This window comes from Hypanus sabinus, chromosome 5 (assembly GCF_030144855.1).
Source record: "Hypanus sabinus isolate sHypSab1 chromosome 5, sHypSab1.hap1, whole genome shotgun sequence".
NCBI lineage: Eukaryota > Metazoa > Chordata > Chondrichthyes > Myliobatiformes > Dasyatidae > Hypanus > Hypanus sabinus.
The window spans coordinates 144,678,453-144,697,380 of NC_082710.1; the positions used below are offsets into that span (position 1 = coordinate 144,678,453).

The window sequence follows — 18,928 nt, forward strand, 5'->3', positions numbered from 1 at the left end:
TTTTTCAAAGCCACAGTCTATGTACCTTGCCTAATGAGATCTGTTTTATGGATAACAATAAAAGTGTGTTTTCATGTAAAATGAAAGGAACAATATTTGCGAAGAAGCTTGAAGTTCAATGGTCATTAGGTTTTGCACTAAAATGATGATCTTTCTTCTTAGAATAAGAAAGGAAAGACTTTTTTTCAGGATTAGCACATAAGATAGTTTTCTTAATATTATACCCATCTCTTTAAAGATCTCTTGAATTATTCCACAGATAGAAGAATAGTTGAACGTGGGGAAACGTATGGTAATAATACTAGGCTTTGAAGGACTTGAGAGACTGGAGAAGCTGAGTATTTTTTCTTCCTTGGGGCAGAAAAGGGTTAGCTGTAAATTCCATGTAGTAGTTCTACTTCATAGAGTCGTAGAGAGAGACAGCATGGAAACAGGTCCTATGGACAACCAAGTCTACATTGACCAACAACAACTCATTTGCATGAATCCTATGTTAATCCATTTCTTTATATTCTTCTCCCCACACGCCCAGTCCCAAGGTTCTAGCACTCACCCACACACTAGGGGCAATTTGCAGCAGCCAATTAACGTACAGACCTATGTGTCTGTTAGCCGGCTGGTGGCGTAGTAGCATCAGCATGGGATTCGGAGCGAAGGCTCCCGAGTTCGAATCCAACGGCTCCCTTGCATGCTCTCCATCCGTGCTGGGTTGAGCATCAAGCTAGCAACTCGGCCTCATAAAAACAAGAAAGCCTGCTAAGAAAATGCCATCATGACAACGTCCCGATGTCTCCACTCGGAGTTAAGGGCTTTCTGCTTTGTCTACTACATGTCTGTTGCCAGCCAGTGGTGTCGTGGCATCCACACTGGACTTCAAGACGAGTGGTCCTGGGTTCGAATCTGGCCGGCACCTTGTGCTGGGTTTAGCATCAAGCTAGCAATTCAGCCTCATAAACAACAGACAAATACTCAAGAAACGGCAAGGTTGCTGTCCAATGTGCCACAAGGTGTGGAAAAGAACAACAACTACGTGTCTGTGGGAGGAAACTGGAGCAGTAACATGGAGAATGTGAAAACTCCCCATGAGCAGCAATGGAGATCCCTGATGCTTTGAGGCAGTGGCATTAATAGCTCTGTTACCAAAAGTTTCTAAAGGAATGGAAAAAAGAAACTACTTCCACTGGGAGTTGGGTCAGTAGACAGCAAAGTTCTAGGAAAAGAATTAGAGCTTTTTTATGCATAAAACTTTAAAAATCAATAATGCCCTGTTTGAAAGTCAGTGTAAACTAACTTTCAAAAAGCCAAAGAGGAAAATAATTGAACAGGAGAAATTCACTGGTCTGTGGAGGAGGAAGGGGGAACGGGATTGATTGCAATGCTTTCAAAAAGTCGGCAGAGGCTCAACGGACCAAATTGATGAATCGTTCTACTGTGATTGAGAATGAATTAGCTTACCTTCATCAGTGTCACTGAATTAATCATACTATAGATTGTATTCTAATGCAAAATTCTTAAAAGAAAAATATGGAAACATAATGTGGAAAATCAGGAAATAAATTCACACTGTTACTGACAATTGCTAGCCAATTAGATCTTTCATTGATGTGTGTAACAAAGATGATCAAATGTTAATGTGTGTAGATTACCAACTGAGATAGAAGAAATTATGTTGGGAATAAGGGAAAGATAGCAAAGTTAAATATTTCATGTCTGTCTGGAGTGAGTTATGTCATCTCACTGAATGGTGTCGCAACAACTGCTCTCTCAATGTCAGTAAAACTAAAGAGCTGATAGTTGACTTCAGGAAGGGGAAGGAGGATGAATGTGTGCCAGTCGTCATTTGGGGGAATTGGCTGTGGGGACAGGCATCATCCTGGGTGTTCCTGCTCTGTGTGTTAACATATCAGATGACCAAGCCTGGGTCCAGCACATAAGTGCAATCATATGGGAAGGGCACCAGTGTCTTCACTTTCTTCGGAGATTAAGGCAGTCCAGCTTACTACTGAGCACTCTTTTAAAAAGAAACTTCTACAGATGTGTTGTTAAAAGTATCCTGTCTGGTACATCTTGGTCTGGTATGGCATGGGAACGTAAGAAGCTGCAGAGAGTAGTAGACTCTACCTAAACAAATTGGGTACATCCCTCTGCATCATCTGTAGTACTGTATCTTCAGGAGACCCTGCTTCAGGAAGACACTATCAATCATCAAAGACCTTCACCATCCAGGCCATGCTATCTTCTCACAGCTACGGATGAGCAGGAGGTACAGAAGCCTAGAGTTCAACACCACCAGGGTCAGGAACCGCTACTGTCCTTCTGTTTTCAACTATTCAATTCTGAAACCAACTGTCAAAGCCCTAATCACTACCTCAGTTTAGCACTATGACCACTTTGTACTAAAATGGACTTTTATTTTCTAATTGTAAAACTGTTTATCTATGTTTGTTTAATGTGTTTCTTATGAATGTTGTTTATGTAATAAGAATGCCTGTGATTCTGCTTCATCATTGAACCTGCACATACATGTTTTCGTGCAGATGACATTGACTTTGAATGTGTCATTGATACTTCATCATTGTTTGGATCTAAGTCATGGAATCCCTGCCAGCATAGCGTGAAGAATGATTTCATCAGAAGGACAACAGTGGCTTGCCACCAACTTCTCAAGGACACTTAAAGATGGAAAGTAGACCCAGCTTCTGAAAATGAAATGCATGAGAAAAAATTGTTAGTGTTTTTTGACATTGTAAACAGCAATACAGATAAAAGTGGTTCAGATGTTGTGTTGTGATGTGGTTTGGTGTAAAAACTTCTTGTGGCACACAGAATTAGAGGGCAGCATATTGGGCCGATATTATGGTGGATGTTGTGAATTAGTTAACAGTTGGTAGAGAGAAGGAGTAAATGGGTGAATTTTGGGTTAGGAGGCTAATAGGATGCTGCAGGGATTAGTGCCAGCAAAATTGTTCAAAATTTACATCAGTGATTTGAATGAAGGGACTAAGTGTAATTGTACAAGTCTGTTGCTGATACAGATTTTGGATTCTGAGGAGGATGCAGATTGGTGTCAGATGGAATATTGCCTGGTCATCCATTGTACTAGAAATAAAATGTACGTTTAGTGAGAAATGGAAATGTGTTGACATTCGGAGGCACCTGATTCTCCTTGAGTAGCTGATCACTGAAAGTCAACATGCAGCTACATCAGTAGATAGGCAAACGGCATTTTTTTTACCTGATTGAAAGAGAGTTTGAGAACAGGAGAGATTTCTGATTCCATTTATGTAGGAGATCTGTTGAGACGACACTTGGAATATTTTAATAATATTAATATCAAGTCAGCATCCTTCACCAGACGGAATGTACTGGTGAAGTGGAGTGTGCACGAAGGTTCAGCTGATTGATTCCTGGGATGTTGGATTTGTTCTTCGAGGAGGATTAGACACACCAGGTCCTTGCTCTCTGAAGTTTAAAAGAGTGAGAGGTGACCTCATGGAGGCATTCAATATTCTTTAGGGTCATGATAAACTGGATGTGAGGATGATGTTTCTCTAGGGTAGTGTCTAGAACCATGTGTGAATAAGGAATTGCCCATTTAGGATAGGTCTGAGAGGAAATTTATTCATTCATGGTATGATGAATATTTTGTGTATTCTCTGTCCAAAAAGACTCTGGATGCTCAGGCACTGTGTTTTCAAGAGTTTGGATGTTAAGGAAACCAAGTACGGGCAGGAAATTGGCACAGAGTAAAAGATCATTCATAGTTTTATTGGATGGCAAAGTGAGCACAAGGGACCAAGTATCCTGGTGCTTTTATTTCTCATGTTCGCTCATGTCTCTCTAAGGCACTATTTATTTGACTGATGTTTTTCAAAACTAGGGTTACCCTCTCATCAACTGTGTAAAGAAGCACAAAATGCTGGAGGAACTTCGAAGGGTCACAGCCCGAATGGCAACTGTATTTTTTTTCCCATAGATGCTGCCTGGCTTGCTAAATTCCTCCAGCATTTTGTGCATTTTGCTTGGATTTCCAGCCCCTGCAGATTTTCTCTTGTGCGTAAGTAACTTTGGGTTCCAGAAGCTAATGACATTGAATATAGGAGAACGTCCAATCGCTGAAGGATTAGTGAGCTAAAAGCTCTTCCACTCTCTCAGCTGGACAATGAGTGCTTTGCCAGTGCTTTGTAGAAAAATAAGGAAATTCCTTTTCATTGTCATGATCAACATTTAATTCTTATCTGCAGTGCATTGGCTCAAGGGGTAATGGAAGCAAATTCAGGAGCATTTTTTCAAAAGAGATCTTGATAAATATTGGAAAGGGAAAATTTTAAAAAGCTTTGAAGAAAGACTACAACTGGTTGTATAACTTCTCATTCTTGTTCACTCACTTGCTAACTTATTTTTTTCTCTTTCTTTCATTCTATTCTTCATTTGAAACCAGACTTGCACAAATTCTGTTAGTTGCTGCCCTATTCAGGTTGCCATTATATAGTGACTTTTTCCCTTAATTTTTCAACCTTTTTGTTCCATTTGGTTGGTAGACGTGGACAATTATGACAGTTTTAATTACCCACCCTATTCAGAGGATGAAATCAGGAATCAGATAGAGCTGTGCGGGCTCCATCACTGAGGTTATTCAAGTCATTAGATATTTGTTATTAGGGGATTGAGGCTTCATTCAGGACAGCATTGTTGAAGTAACAGCTCTGTCTCAATCTGAATGGATAAGATATAGGAGGCTGAATGGGCTGTTCCTGCTTCTAATTCTTAATTTAAAAAATTTGAAAATGATCAGAAGTGTAAAATAAATCAACTAAGAACATTTTTAAAATCAAGAATGTGTCTTAAATCATGCAAATTTAAATGATGTTGTTATTTTATTGAAGTAGAGTTGGATGTTAAGTGAGGACAATCCTGGCCCAGTGTCCCTGAGCTGATTCTCCAGCAACAGTACTGGGGAATCTCAGCAAGTTTGTGCTCCCCCTTTGGGAGCTAAGGAAAAAAAATGCCAGCAGGAATCTCTTCAAAGATTCCGTGCACTGAAGTCCTGAACCTGCTGCCAGTTCACAGCTGAGCAGCTGGCAAAAGGTAGTCACACCCGAACTGGTGTATTACATCCTGGACAATGAGTTTCAGGAGGCTGTCTGCTCACTCAAACCCTCGAAATTGGAACTTTCAGTAGTGTTCACTCGGTCATGATTAGGAGCTGGAGCCTTGGCTGTTTTCTATCCTTTTGATATGTATGGCTCCAAAATTACACTCGCAAGAGGACCCCTGGAACATTGGCTGTGAAGACTTCATGTAGCAATGTCATAGCCAGTTAGCAGATTTTGACAGAAAATTTCTTTCCTCTTCTACTCTGGCATTCATTTTTTAAATGTACTGCATTCGACCAGCTCAGGCTAACTGCGAAAGATAGACCCATAAAGATATAGAAACCCACGCACTGCCTTTGTAAGGACTTAGTGTCACAGTTAAAATATACATGTGAGCTGTTGGACTGAATTGTCAAAGAAAACAAGAAGGCTTGTGATTGTACTTGTCATGTGCAGCATTTGGATTGCTAAAAAGATAGCTTTATTGTGGTCAAAATTGCTCAAATTGACTGCTGTTGACCGATCACTGTATGAATGAAATGCTTGTGCATGTCCCACAGTCCCATTTGCCAGATTTACACAGTACAAACTGTTTGCTCTTTAAGTAATGACTTTTATTAGAAAAATGTCAAAGTGTCAGTTAATTATGATGAAAATTTGTCTGGAATAAAAGCCTTACTGAGTTAATTGCACCATCTGCTTTGTATATACTGAGCTGGTCTCTGCTGAAATCACCCAGTAAACAAGTGTCTGGTAGCATTATGCTAGACATTAAAAATGGTCACACCAGAGTTCCACCTGGGTGTCAGCAAATTCATTTACCTGGAAAAACCTACAATGAATTTTATTTGTAAAGTGTTATTTGAAATAAAGCCACCTGCTTACGTGGCTTTCACTATGAAGATAAAATGCATGTAGTCCCCTCTGCTATATCAATCCTGATTGAGGTTGGGGACATGGACTGACCGGTATGTGTATTCAGGCTGGGTATTCCCCTAACAGCATCGTGCGAAGCTGTTAGCAGCAATTTGCTGATAGCAGAATGACTGCATTGGTTCAGCCCAGCTATTGTGCATGCTAAGCACTACACAGTTTAGTCTGGAGGGAAAAAAAACCTGAAGGATCCATCTGCTCGTTTCTGCTGCACTGGGTTGATGTAAGATTACATTAATCTGGTTGCTTGTCAGGACAGGTTAGGGAAAGCAGGCAAATGGGGGGGGGGGGGGGAAGATTTAGGATGCATTGTTCATCAGGAAATTGCAATGCCCTTCAGAGCACACAACTTATAGTGCAGGCTTACAACCAATGCTAATGACAGACTCTTAAAACCGCATTTTTGTAGCTTTGTATATATGTTGTACGAAGGTGTGTTCTATGGGAGGCAGTCTGTTGTGAGAATATGAGGTGTGAGAGGGAATGTGCGTGTCTTTGAGGGAGTGTTGTATGTGAGCTGTGTCGCGTGTGCTGTGTTTGGCTTTGTGTTTGTGAGTGTGCTTGTGTGAGTCTGACTAGGATCTGTGTTTGCAGCGATTTGTGTGTGTGTGTGTGTTTAATTTGTTATTTAAAATGTCGATTATGAGAGGGGGATCAGTAGCCAGAATCTTGTCCTAGGCTTGCGAGCACTGGCACTTTTCAGTTTTGTGTAGATTTTCTTCTTTCGCCCTTAATGACTGGCAATTTGTGACCTTGCAGGTTGAGCATCCTGTCACTGAATGCATTACTGGCCTGGACCTGGTCCAAGAAATGATCCGTGTTGCCAAGGGTTACCCACTTTGCCACAAGCAAGCTGATATTCCCATCAATGGCTGGGCAATTGAATGCAGAGTGTATGCAGAGGTAAATTTTAGTTGGCACGAGAATTCCTGCCAAATGCTCCCTGGTGGATTTAGAGCTGGGGTAGGATTGTTTAGCCATTCTGTTGGAATGTAAAATTGCAAAGCAATTCAAGGATGTTAGATGATGCATGTTGGACAATGGCTACCCCTCCCCCAGCCTCGCCAAACTTTGGCACTTTTCCTCCCAAACAGAGACCCTTGGTTAATTGCCTATGACATCCTGAAGGCTTTGTGCTGTTGCTCTGTTGTCCTTTAAGGCACACCAATAATTTGCAACTTGTTATGCTAATCAGGAAACCCGAAGCAAACCTTTTGAATGGTTGAGGTGTTTATTGGTCATTTGCTTGGTGATAAAAATAAGAAAAAAGGACCCAAGCGCTATTTAATGTCCTAAGTGATCAAAAATAGCCTCATCAGTGTGTATACACAGCTAACCTTGTTTCCTGTGTTTTATTTTGAAGTTAATGCTTCCTCTTGTTTGAACTTCCTTTTCTAGGATCCCTACAAATCCTTCGGACTGCCTTCAGTTGGGCGCCTCTCTCAGTATGAAGAGCCATTACACGTGCCCTGGGTAAGTTATCTGAATAACCACGATGTTTGCTGAGCAGCCGTTGATGTAATCCTCGGCTGTTTTTTGTATATTTAAACAAAGACAGTGCTGACATCTCAGCATGATTTGAAAACATTAGAAACTCCTTCATTCAATTTTCCAATCTAAGCAAGAAGCATGAAAAGGTAAGGCACGTTTAACAAATGCTGGAGATATGGATAGAAGATTAAAGATTACTCAACACAATTGAATTTTTTTTAAACACTGGTTTGGGATTGCCAGGTGATTTCAGTATAGACAGTAGTTTAATCAGGGCAGAAGCAAATACTATAGAAGGTCATGGCATCTTAGCTTCACATAAGTGAGCTGTGCTTGTAACTGTTTGGCTGCTCATAAGCACAAGTGAAACTCAAAAGAAAATCTACTTAAACCAATTCCTGGGATGTGACAGTTATTCTGTCGTCAGAGCCAAAGAAATTAAATGTACTTACGAGAAATTCTGCAGATGCTGGAAATTCAAAGCAACACACACAAAAAGCTGGAGGAACTCAGCAGGTCAGGCAGCGTCTATGGAAATGAATAAACAGTTGAAATTTTGGGCCGAGACCTTTCTTCAGAAATTCTTTGATGTTTAGTCAAGTTTATTGTTGTCATAGACATATATACACAGGGTATAAATGCCATTAAAATTAGCTTTTTACAGCAGCAGCACCACAGTACATGACAAATATAAACTAACATACAGTAAATTATACATACATGTGTGCACAATTAACATAATGACATGAGTGCAAGATTGAGAGAGAAAAAAGTCTGAGGTCATGTTTTTCAGATCAACTCAAGAACCTGATGGAAATGGGGAAGATGTTGTTGAACCTTCTGGTGTGCTTCCTGCTTGATGGCAATATCAAGAAGAAGGCATGGCCTGCATGGTGGGGGTCCCTGATGATGGATGTCACCTTCCTGAAACATACTGGTTGCAGATCTCCTCGATGGTGGGGAGGGTTGTGCTGTGATGGAACTGGCTGAGTCCTCTGCTCTCTGTAGCTTCTTGCTTTCCCATGCAAAGGGGTTCACATACCAGACCGTGATGCAACCAGTTGGAATGCTTTCAACTGTACATCTTTGGATATGTGTTAGTGTCTTCAATTGCATTAGGAATCCCTTTAAACTTCTAAGAAAGTAGAACGGAAGTATCTACAGTATGTCTTGGTGCCAAGACATGTCCTCCAAGATGTTGACACTCAGGATCTTGAAGTTGTTCACCCTTTCCACTGCAGACCTTCAATAAGGGGATTGGTATGTCTTTACCTAACTTCACCTTCCTAAAGTCCACAATCAGTTGAGAAGAATGAGGAATGAGGGATGATCCCGAGGAGGTATCATGGGATAGATGTTAAGATGTTTCCACTTGTGGCAGAATCTCAAATGTGGGGAATAGTTACAAGATTAGGCAGTGGTCATTTAAAACTGAGGTGCTTGGGGATTTTTCACAGAGACTGGTAAATATCGTGAGTTTGGCATCCTCAGAGGTTGGATCATTTGGAAGAACTTAAAGAAAGCAGGCGCACTTTGAAAGATGAGAAACGAGAGCTTTGGGAAACCGGCATTGAGGAGTAGATGCAAGATCCATGGCAGGTCACCCATGATCATTGATGGTGGGTCAGGTTTGAGGGCCAGACTGGCCGACTCATGTTTTCTAATGTTCTTTTTGTATTTTGAGTCCCTCCATAGTTATTTTAATTAGTCATCCACTGCTCACAAAACTTACCACACTCTCTGAGCTGAAAGTGTGAGATTTTGGCAGGTATGTTCTTTTGGGAGCTTCTATTGAACCTAGCTGAGATTTCACAGACCCATGACCTTCATATGGTAGGAGGACTGGAGTACAGGAGTTAAAAGGTATGCTGCTATTCTGCACTCTCCTGGTTAGACCTGGAAGGTGGGCCATTGCTGAGAACCACAAAGGATATATTGGCCTTGGAAGGAGTCCACCCAAAACGGTACTAGATTCCTGAAGTTAAGTTACGAGGAGAAATTATAGCCTGACTTCCCAGTCTGAGCTTATGAGACCCAATCACATTGGTTGTGCCATTTCTTGTGGCAATCACTTCTTGTTAATGAAGTGATTGTGTTGGGAGAATCTATAGTGGCCCAGCTACTGACTTTATATGGGCCACAGTGATTTAGCTAGTAATACTGAGGTTATCATGGTCATGATATGATTGGGTCAGGTTGGAAATGTGTGAATTCTAGCGTCATAATCAGAATGAGGTTTACTATCAGTGATGTATGTCAGGAAATTTGTTGTTTTGCCGCAGCAGTACATGAAAAACACTCAGCTTACACGCACGCACACACACACACAAAAAAAATATTCTGGTATATTGGGACCAGTACATTTGGGCCAATTAAGCTGCCATCCCAATTAGTTGAAGTTTCATGGAAATTGTTAAAAAGGTATAAAAAGGACAAACTGAGCAACACATTGTGTATTTAAAGGAAATACAGAGCAAAATAGAACACTAGCAGTACTAATGCAGTACTATAAGACTGTGTATTAGTTCCTAATACTTATTGATGGAGGAATTCATTCGCTTTGCATTCAAAGTTCCCTCTAATTTATGGTGACCAGTGTGTGCAAAAATCTTGTGCTGTGTAATTTTTCTACCCAGTGACGACAAAATGTGTGAACTGAATTTTATATATAGAGGTATTCATTTAAACAGCTAGCAAAACACTATCAATAAGAACTTGGATCTCTTCTGGGTTTGATTGTTTTCGCTCTCATTCATCTGCACTCGCACAAGATGTACGTAGAAGGCCTACGGTGGGTAATGAAGCATTTTCTCACTAGTGCTTTTTCACACTGTCCATATGTGATTTACTTATCAAATGATGTTTCAAAGTCAAGTTTCCAAATATCACTCCACTCCTTCCCACTTGCAAATTCTCCAGCAACTTTTTCATTGCAACACTACACGCAGTTAACACCGGTTTCTGTATTGGACATAAATATTTCTTGTAGCTGCAGGTTTGTGACCTCTTGAGCTTTCAATGTAGCAGTTTCTACTGTTTCATTAAGCCATTCTGCTTTAAATGAACTAACAGTTCTCTGGCGCTTCACACCCTTTTTTTCTGGCGACATAGTGCATCAGTAATTTTTTCCATAAAAACGGTATAAATAAGACTGTTCTAAAATCTGCAGATAAATCATTGCAAAATCCACATTATCAAACACTGTCTGCATGAGAAAATGGAGAAGAAAATGTGATTGTGTACAATTGTGAAATGTAGTTAACATGCCAAAGAGGTCGAGGGTGACAACCGTTTTTGCGCAGCTTAAATTCCCTTTTGTGCTGGTAACAAAAGATGTGTGCATGTGCACACCTTAGAGGAATGTTGCACGATCTTTTGACTGTAAATGAACAAAATCAATGAAGGCACCTACTGCAGATAATGGTCTGCCTTCACACAATGCTATTGACAATGGCATCCTCCAAATCTTCAGTTTCACTGTATGTTAAAGATGATTGTTGATGCCTTAAAATTCTTCATAGTTCCTAACTGGTTGAAATAGTGAAATAGTTTTTTTTTCATTTCCAGTCATGTCTGGCATCTCCAACTCTGATTGCTTGCAACTGCAGTGAACAAAACAGTTCTGAATTGTCTTACTGTTTATTTTGCGTCAGCTACCAGTGACAAGAATCAGTGTTTTTAACACAGACATAACTGACGCTATTTAAAAGCTGTTTATTCTTAGTATAGTGTCTAATGTTCACACAAGTGTACGCGACTGACACTAGTTAGAAACTATTCGCAACAGTCTCCTGTCTCAATTAAGTGGCATAGTGTGTGTATACACACACACACACACACACACACACACACACACACACACACACACACACACACACACACACACACACACACACACACACACTCTCACACACACACACACACGACATCTAAAATAAATAGTCAAAAGAGCAAAAATAGTGAGGTCAGATTTGGATTGGGCAGGTTAGATCCTAATTTTATATTGCACCTTCCAGTCTTACTTTCTCTGTAATTTGTAAGTATTACAAGCGATTTGATTTAAGTTTTCATTATATTTAGCCTGGATAGGTAATATCTATTTGCTTTTTGGGAAGTTTGGGATTAGGGAACGGAATTTAAAATTAATAACATCTTTCAGGAGTTAACTTTTTTAAAAATCTCCTCTAAATACAGAGTGGATCAAAAATTTGGAAGCAACTTCCACAAAGGCCATTTGGTATTGAATTGATGTAATCTTATCTCTAAGATTGATGAATATTTATTAACCAAAAGGAAAACTGACAAAATTGGTTATACTGTGTAGAATTGCATCACAGGTCATTAAGGACAGGCTGCAGACCAAATGGCTTCCTTCTATTGGTCTTTTTGCAGTATTCCGGGATAGATGAGTTGACCAGTTGATACTGCAACCGCTTAAATATTGCAGCTTATCATTCGCTTAAATGCAGAGCTTGGTTTGAACTGTGATTCTAAGTAAAAATTTGATTTAGTAAAGCCCAAAGCTTCAATTGAGCTAATTTAAAAAATTGCTATGAGATACAACAGGAATTCCATTTTGCCATTCTAGTTTATGGTTGTTTTCAGACATTAAGTGCAGCAAAGCAACTTGGGCTTTATTGACTGAATTTGTTTAATCAAGATTTCACTTTTGGTCTTACATGGGAGTTTGGAAATCTGGGTACAGTTTTCCCTCAGCTATGTTGGCACAGTATCGGTGGTGTTTGCATGCCATGTCCCTACTGATCTCCCCATGGAAGCACTAGACCTCCTTATCTTCCCTGACTTTAAAGTGTTGGAATTAAATCTAAGAGTCCTTTTGATGAGTGAAGATTCAGGAAAATACAGCAGTAGCCTTTTCTGGGAAGTGTGCAAGTGTATGGAGTTTTGCCTTTTGCCTCTAGATAAAATGATGTCAAACCTTTTGCCCTTGCAAGTTTTGCAATTTGCAGTTTTTAAAACATACAACCTGTTGAAAGTGCAAGTGATAATGGACATATTCTACCCCCTACAGCTCCTGTTCCACCAAATCCTCCTTCAATTAATGCTGCAGCAGGAGTTTTATGTAATAACACTTAGGCTTGTAAGACATCAGCATATAGAAAAAAACAATTAAAATGCCTTAAATGTTATGCGTACTGCTGTTATTTGCTTGTGTGAATGTTGCTTGTCAGCTAAATGGACCAAGGAACAGATAACGTGATTGGGTGCAGGAGAGTGCACAATAAGCTTTGTCTATCATTATTGCTGAGAGCAATCAAATTGATGCCAGCGGGACAGTAGATGCTGTTGACAGCTGTAATTATATATCTCCATGGTGATCACTTTTGGCCTGTCACGAGGGCCTGCAGGCCCCCCCCACCACCCCCCCTGCAACCATTTAATCAGATTGTTCTGTCACTTGTCAGGTAAACGAGGCAGACGGGGAGTAGTGCTTAGGGGAGAGGTGGAGAATGATGGGTGGGGAGATGCCTGATAGCTTCACGTGGCTTGTCAGGGTACCGATAAGCAGAATTTTTAATTACACTGGAGGCTTGAGAACATTGCTAAACAGATTATGTAGAGTGGGATCTGACATTTGTTCAGCTCTTCTGTTATCTTCATTCTGTTTCATATCAATAATGTGACAGTTATTTTTCATGTGAGAAGTTTTGACAAGTGGCTGATTGTACAACACATTTAACATTGCTCATTTGTAAGTCATAGCTAGTAGTTTGTATTTCTCCTTATTTGAAGATCTGAGCAAATATAGACTTTGCAATACTGAAATTATTATTTCCTTTATCATTTTAAAATGATACTCCAAAACCCTCATTCAAGAGCGAATTTTTATTTTCTGCACATTGTAGAACAGCATCTCAATGCTGGAAATCTGAAATAAAAACAAAAATTGCAAAAAAGCTGCAAACACTTGGTAGGTCAAGGTGCACTGATGGAACCAGAACAAAATTCTAAATTTCCTAAGAACATAGAAGGAGGCTATTTTGGCCCATCGAGTCTATGCTAACTCATTCACCCAGTGGTTCCCTCCGTAACTCATTCTCCCCACATTCCCTTCAACTTCCATCTGATTTACCAACTACTTGGGATAATTTACCAATTATTGTATCAAGCTGCATGTTTTTGGCACATGGGAGGAAATCAAAGCACCAGGGGAAATCCACATGGCCGCAGGGAGAATATGCAGACTTTGACTTTGCATCAACAGCACTGGAAGTTGGGATAGAACAGTACAGCACAGGAGCAGGTTCTTCAGCCCACAATGTCATCTACCCGTCCAAGAGCCTCTTGAATGTCTCCCTCATATCTGCCTCCACCAATACCCCAGGCACCCACCAGTCTTTTTAAAATATATTTTGTCTTACAAATCTCCTTTGAATTTAACACCTCTTTTCTTAAAGTTATGCCCTCCACTGAAGACTTTTTTTGGCACAGGGGATGAAGGACATCAGCTGTCTAGCTATGCCTAATCTTATAAACCTCTCCTCTCAGTCTCCCCTATTCCTGATAGTACAGCAGTCCTATTAGCTGCACCATTGTGTCATTCAAAATATTTCAGATTAACATTAGCTGACTGTCATCAGATCTAGAAGAAACTGGAAATGAAACTCCTCAAATTCGGTCTCACTTTTACCCTATCACGAAATTCCCTTTTGTTCTTTGCATCTGCTTCATCTCCAGCTTTGCCCTTCTCTGGATTTGCCATTCACTGCATCCTAGCAAGTATTGTAGTACTGCGGTAAATTGGTTAATGTCAGCCTCCATTTCAAAAGGGCAGATGCAACAGGCACATGGGAATATCATCACTTGCAGCTGTTCTCCTTCCTGGAACTCCCTTGCCAGCAGAATACCTTTACCACATACAGACTGCAGCCATTCAGGAAAGTGACTCCCCCCACCTTCTCAAGGACAGATAGGGATTGGGTAACAGATGCTGCCTACATCACATCAGTGCCGATAAAAAGCACAGTTATAATAAAAAATGCTTGCAAGTGTGATTGGACAAAATGGACGAGCTGCTACTTCATTGATATTTCCTTCTGAAATTAAATAAAATCTAAACTGCTTCATGTATACATCTTTTAAAGCCCTTGAAAGAATCTGTGGTTACCACTCCTCTTACTTATTTTTTCAAATATTATTAAATGCTCAAGGTAAATTTATTATCAAAGTACATATTTCATCATATACAACCCTAAGATTAATTTTCTTGTGGGCATACACAATAAATCAAAATAAATAAATAATAATAAGTAAATAAGCAATACATTATCAAGAACATGAGAGTGAGAGTCCTCGAAAGTGGGTGGTGGGGGTCCCTGATGATGGATGCTGCTTTCCTGTGACAATGTTTCATGTAGATGTGCTCAATGGTGGGGAGGGCTTTATAATGGACTGGGCCGAATCCACTATTTTTGTCGGATTTTCTATTCAAGGGCTTTGGTGTTTCTATACCAGGCTGTGATGTGTACTCTCCACTGCACATGTACAAAAGTTAGTCAAAGTTTTAGATATCATGCCAGATCTTCTCAAACTCCAAAGGAAGTAGGGGTGCTGCTTTGCTTCCTTCATAATTGATTGCACTTGTGTGCTAGGCCCTGGACAGGTCCTCCGAAATAAGAACACTGAGGATGTTGTACAGGAACTTAGAAATATCTTATTAATGTTTTTTGTTGCATGTTGTGCTAACACACACCACAGCAAATTCCCCTAATAGATTGTTTATGGCGGTTGAAGTTGATCGTTGATTCATTGCACATGGATTTTGAATAGCTGTAGACATACTGATGATGACATAGTAGCCAGTGAGTGCAGTCCCACTGCTAATAGTTAGGAAACATCCTGTCTAGCTTCAGACCTCCTAACTTGGATATAGATTCCTTTACCTGACTCATGCTCATGCACGATGGCACAGGTTTGAGATTGCTTCTGTTTTAAAGTTCCTGGCCTTGTTGCCTAATCCCTCTGTGACTTTGCTCCTCCCTGTTCTTGTAAACAACTTCAGCCCAGCAGTCCTCAGGGATCTTTGTGAGCTTGCAGACCTGGCCTCCTGTCCCTGATTTCTATTGGTCTGCCGCTGGTGTTTGAGGCTTCAGCGGTCCAGCTCTCTTGCTCTGGAGTCTGCTCTCTTCAGTCTCAGGCTGTCTCCTGCTATATAGGCATGCTGCTTTAAACCTGCCCTATTGTGTGAATGTTTGGCCAGATGTTCTAATATTCTGTTATGAAGCCATTAACTAATATTCTTTCCTTGTGAAATGGCTTTGGCCGCTTTGTTACACAAGAGATTCTAAAAACAAAAGATGCAAGCCCATCTTACCTTATGCGGTGTTAAAAATGTAGTTTGGTGGTGTTGCATAGGGTTGTGGCTGTCAGTTATCTATTACATGTCTTCATTTGATCAGGAATGTTCTAAATTACTGTATGGTTACTAAATTAGTTGTTTAGTTTGCGCTTTTCATCAGTATGAATTACTGTTGCCAGGAATCAAGTATTAAACGTGGCCCTTTTTCAGCAAAGATTTGTTATTGTTTAAATAGCACAGTAACAGGGCCCTACTGGCCTAAAAAGCCTGCACCACCCTTTTAAATCCTTGTGAACAATTAACCTACAAACTTGTTTGTTTGTTTTGGAATATGGGAGGAAACTGGAGAACCTGGAGAAAACCGATGTAGTCATGGGGACTCTTCAGAGATAGTGGTGGAATTGATCCCGAGTCAGATGCTGACTTTGCAAAATGAATTCAGTCTTGGCTCATAAGAATTCTCTCATCAAGCAAGGACAATTAGGAACTGGTGGAAAGGGTCTTGTCTTTACGTGGCCAAACCTGCACAATGTTTGTCTTTTACTTGTGATCTACTCTGAATTAACTTATTGACATGAGGAGATTGTTGAGATGGCAAAATGTACTAATGGTCCTTCTTGGGCATGAACTGTTGCTCTGGGCTTTAAATATTTTGAAGCTGATTATTTCTCTACTATTATTCATGCATTTAGCCAGTGCTCAACCCAGGTATGGATCATTTCACAGTTCTTCAATCAGCATTTTAGGCAAACAATTGGTAATTATTGCTAGTCCTGGCACAGTGGCAGCACAAGGATTAAATTACTGGACAGAAAATCCAGTGTCGCTGGGAAATTGATGACTACATAACTTGTGGATTTTTTTCTAGATGCCCACCCAGTCTAGTATTACCCTTTAGGGCAGGGTATAATTAACCAGCCTATCATTTAAAAAGGAGGAGAGTAGAGCTTTCCATCTCTGTAGAAACTTCTTTTCGCAGAAGGTTCTGGAGGTTATGTCATGAGAAGTATTTAAGGTGGAAGTAGGATACATTTTTGATAGATCTGTGGTTTTGAGGTCAATGAGATATCAGCACAGAGGAGGCCAGATGGATCAGACATGATCATATTAACTGGTGGGACCAGGTAACTGATCCTTTTGTTATTTTATTTGGAGATGCCACATGGTAACAGGCTTGTCTGGCCCAAAGAGCCCGTGCAGCCGTTTACACCGATGTGAACAATTAGCCTGATAACCTGTATGTCTTTGGCAACTGGAGCACATGGAGGAAACCTGTGTGCTGATAGGAGACTGTCCAAGCTCCTTGCAGACAGCAGCGGAATTGAACCTGGGACACTGGCGCGGTAGTAGTGTGACGTTAAACACTGCACTACACTGTTCTTGTGTGTGTATATGATTCTGGACCCACTTATTTAGCTGACCCTTGAGTGCCTTCTGAAATGCCCCATCAGTGAACTGCAGGAGACGTAAGAGACTGCAGATGTTGAAATTTGGAGCAAAACAACACGAGCTGTTGGAGGAACTCAGCGGTTGAGATGAAGCGACTCAATGGTCCATTTCACTTCATAGATTCTGCCCGACTGCTGAGTTCCTCCAGCAATTTGATTCTTTGCCAGCAAGGATCTACTCCATTTTCACTGGAACTGGTGGTAGGTCTTGTATCAGAGCCACTACATTAATGCTGTAAAGCAGAACCTAAACATACAAATTCCTACTAGTACAAGTGGGACAGGTAGTGGGTAGTGCAGGATTTTTAGCCACCATTGTTTATGTGTTCTTAAATAACAAAATGCAAAGAAAAGAAAATCAAGACAACACGTCAGATAAGCAAATTAAACAATTTGAATGCAGTCTAATTTTCCCTAAGCCAACTTCAATCAAGCTTGGACCAACTTGTTCACAGCGTTCAAAAATAAAGATATCGCCATAGCTGCCTTGAGCTGTAACAAACAAGAAAATCTACATTTTAATCCCCTGGACAATCGACTGAATTAAAATATTAAGAAGTTGCAGCAGACATTGTTGTGACCATCTTTTGCTTGCCTTCTTTCAAACAGCTGTGCTTTTGCTGTTGTTTATTATGAGGATTTCTTCCCTCAGTGAAGATCTATGAGTCTTCTCGGGTTTATTTTGTCACAGTGTTGTATCTTGGAGTCCTGCTGTTCCAGCAGCTTCAACTTAACTTTTGGTTCTCAAGATCCCTGTGATGATTCTATCTGTCCTGAATTTTTTTTGGATTGGTTTTTAAATACTTTGTTGGCTGTATCTTGACAACAGCAATTTAATAAATACTTATGCCCCATGAACAGCTAATTTAAAAAAATGTTTCTTATAGCTAATCCCAGCATAACACTAATGAAGTCAAACAGTGAAGGAAAGCAGAGTCTGCAACATGCTAACTTTTCTTTTTGATAAACTGAACTCCTGTGTTGTATGCTGTAGCCATACTGTTTAATGGGACTGTGAGCTGGATGTCTAGTAGGTTATGGAAAAAAGCTGTGTAAACAGTCATCTCTCGAGGGAAAATACAGGAATAACAGTTGTACTGTTGGAGTGAAGGAATGATGGTAATATTATAGAATATGCAGTGCATCATGCTGCATTAATTTTAAAAATCAGAAAGGCTTAACTGCAAGTTTCTGGTAAAGCTCTCCCCTTAAGCGATATGGTCAATTAATTTGTAATATGTGCATTAGTATTGTATTACCTAACATGTGTATGCATTGTGTTGTTTTGGCCCAAGTTTATACAGTATATTTGCTCAAATTATAATGGATTTGTTTCTCTTTATTAGGTTCGCGTTGACAGTGGCATTCAGGAAGGAAGCGACATTAGTATTTATTATGATCCTATGATTTCAAAAGTAAGTATATTTTTGTTTGAAGCTTTTATGGTGTAACGATTTAGCGAAAGAATGCTGCACTTTCATGGGACATTTGTTGCTTACATCACACTCTATCCCTGGCCAAAACCACACCAGGTGCCTGGCTCTGTCAATCTCGTTAATCATTGGGGGATGCACAAGAAGAGTTTAAATCTATTCTGTTTTGTTAATCCCTCTCCCAGTTGGTACAATTAAGTGAAATAT

At 40.2% G+C, this 18,928-nt stretch overlaps 1 protein-coding gene across 2 annotated transcripts in view; it reads left to right on the forward strand.

Annotated features, from left to right (window-relative positions):
• Positions 1–18,928, forward strand: part of pcca (propionyl-CoA carboxylase subunit alpha) — a 463,897-nt gene that overhangs the window by 233,860 nt on the left and 211,109 nt on the right. For both annotated transcript variants that reach the window (XM_059970514.1, XM_059970515.1), the window contains 3 exons: positions 6,789–6,932; positions 7,428–7,502; positions 18,635–18,703. In XM_059970514.1, coding sequence (XP_059826497.1) covers positions 6,789–6,932; positions 7,428–7,502; positions 18,635–18,703 — 288 coding nt within the window. The remainder of the gene's footprint in view (positions 1–6,788; positions 6,933–7,427; positions 7,503–18,634; positions 18,704–18,928) is intronic.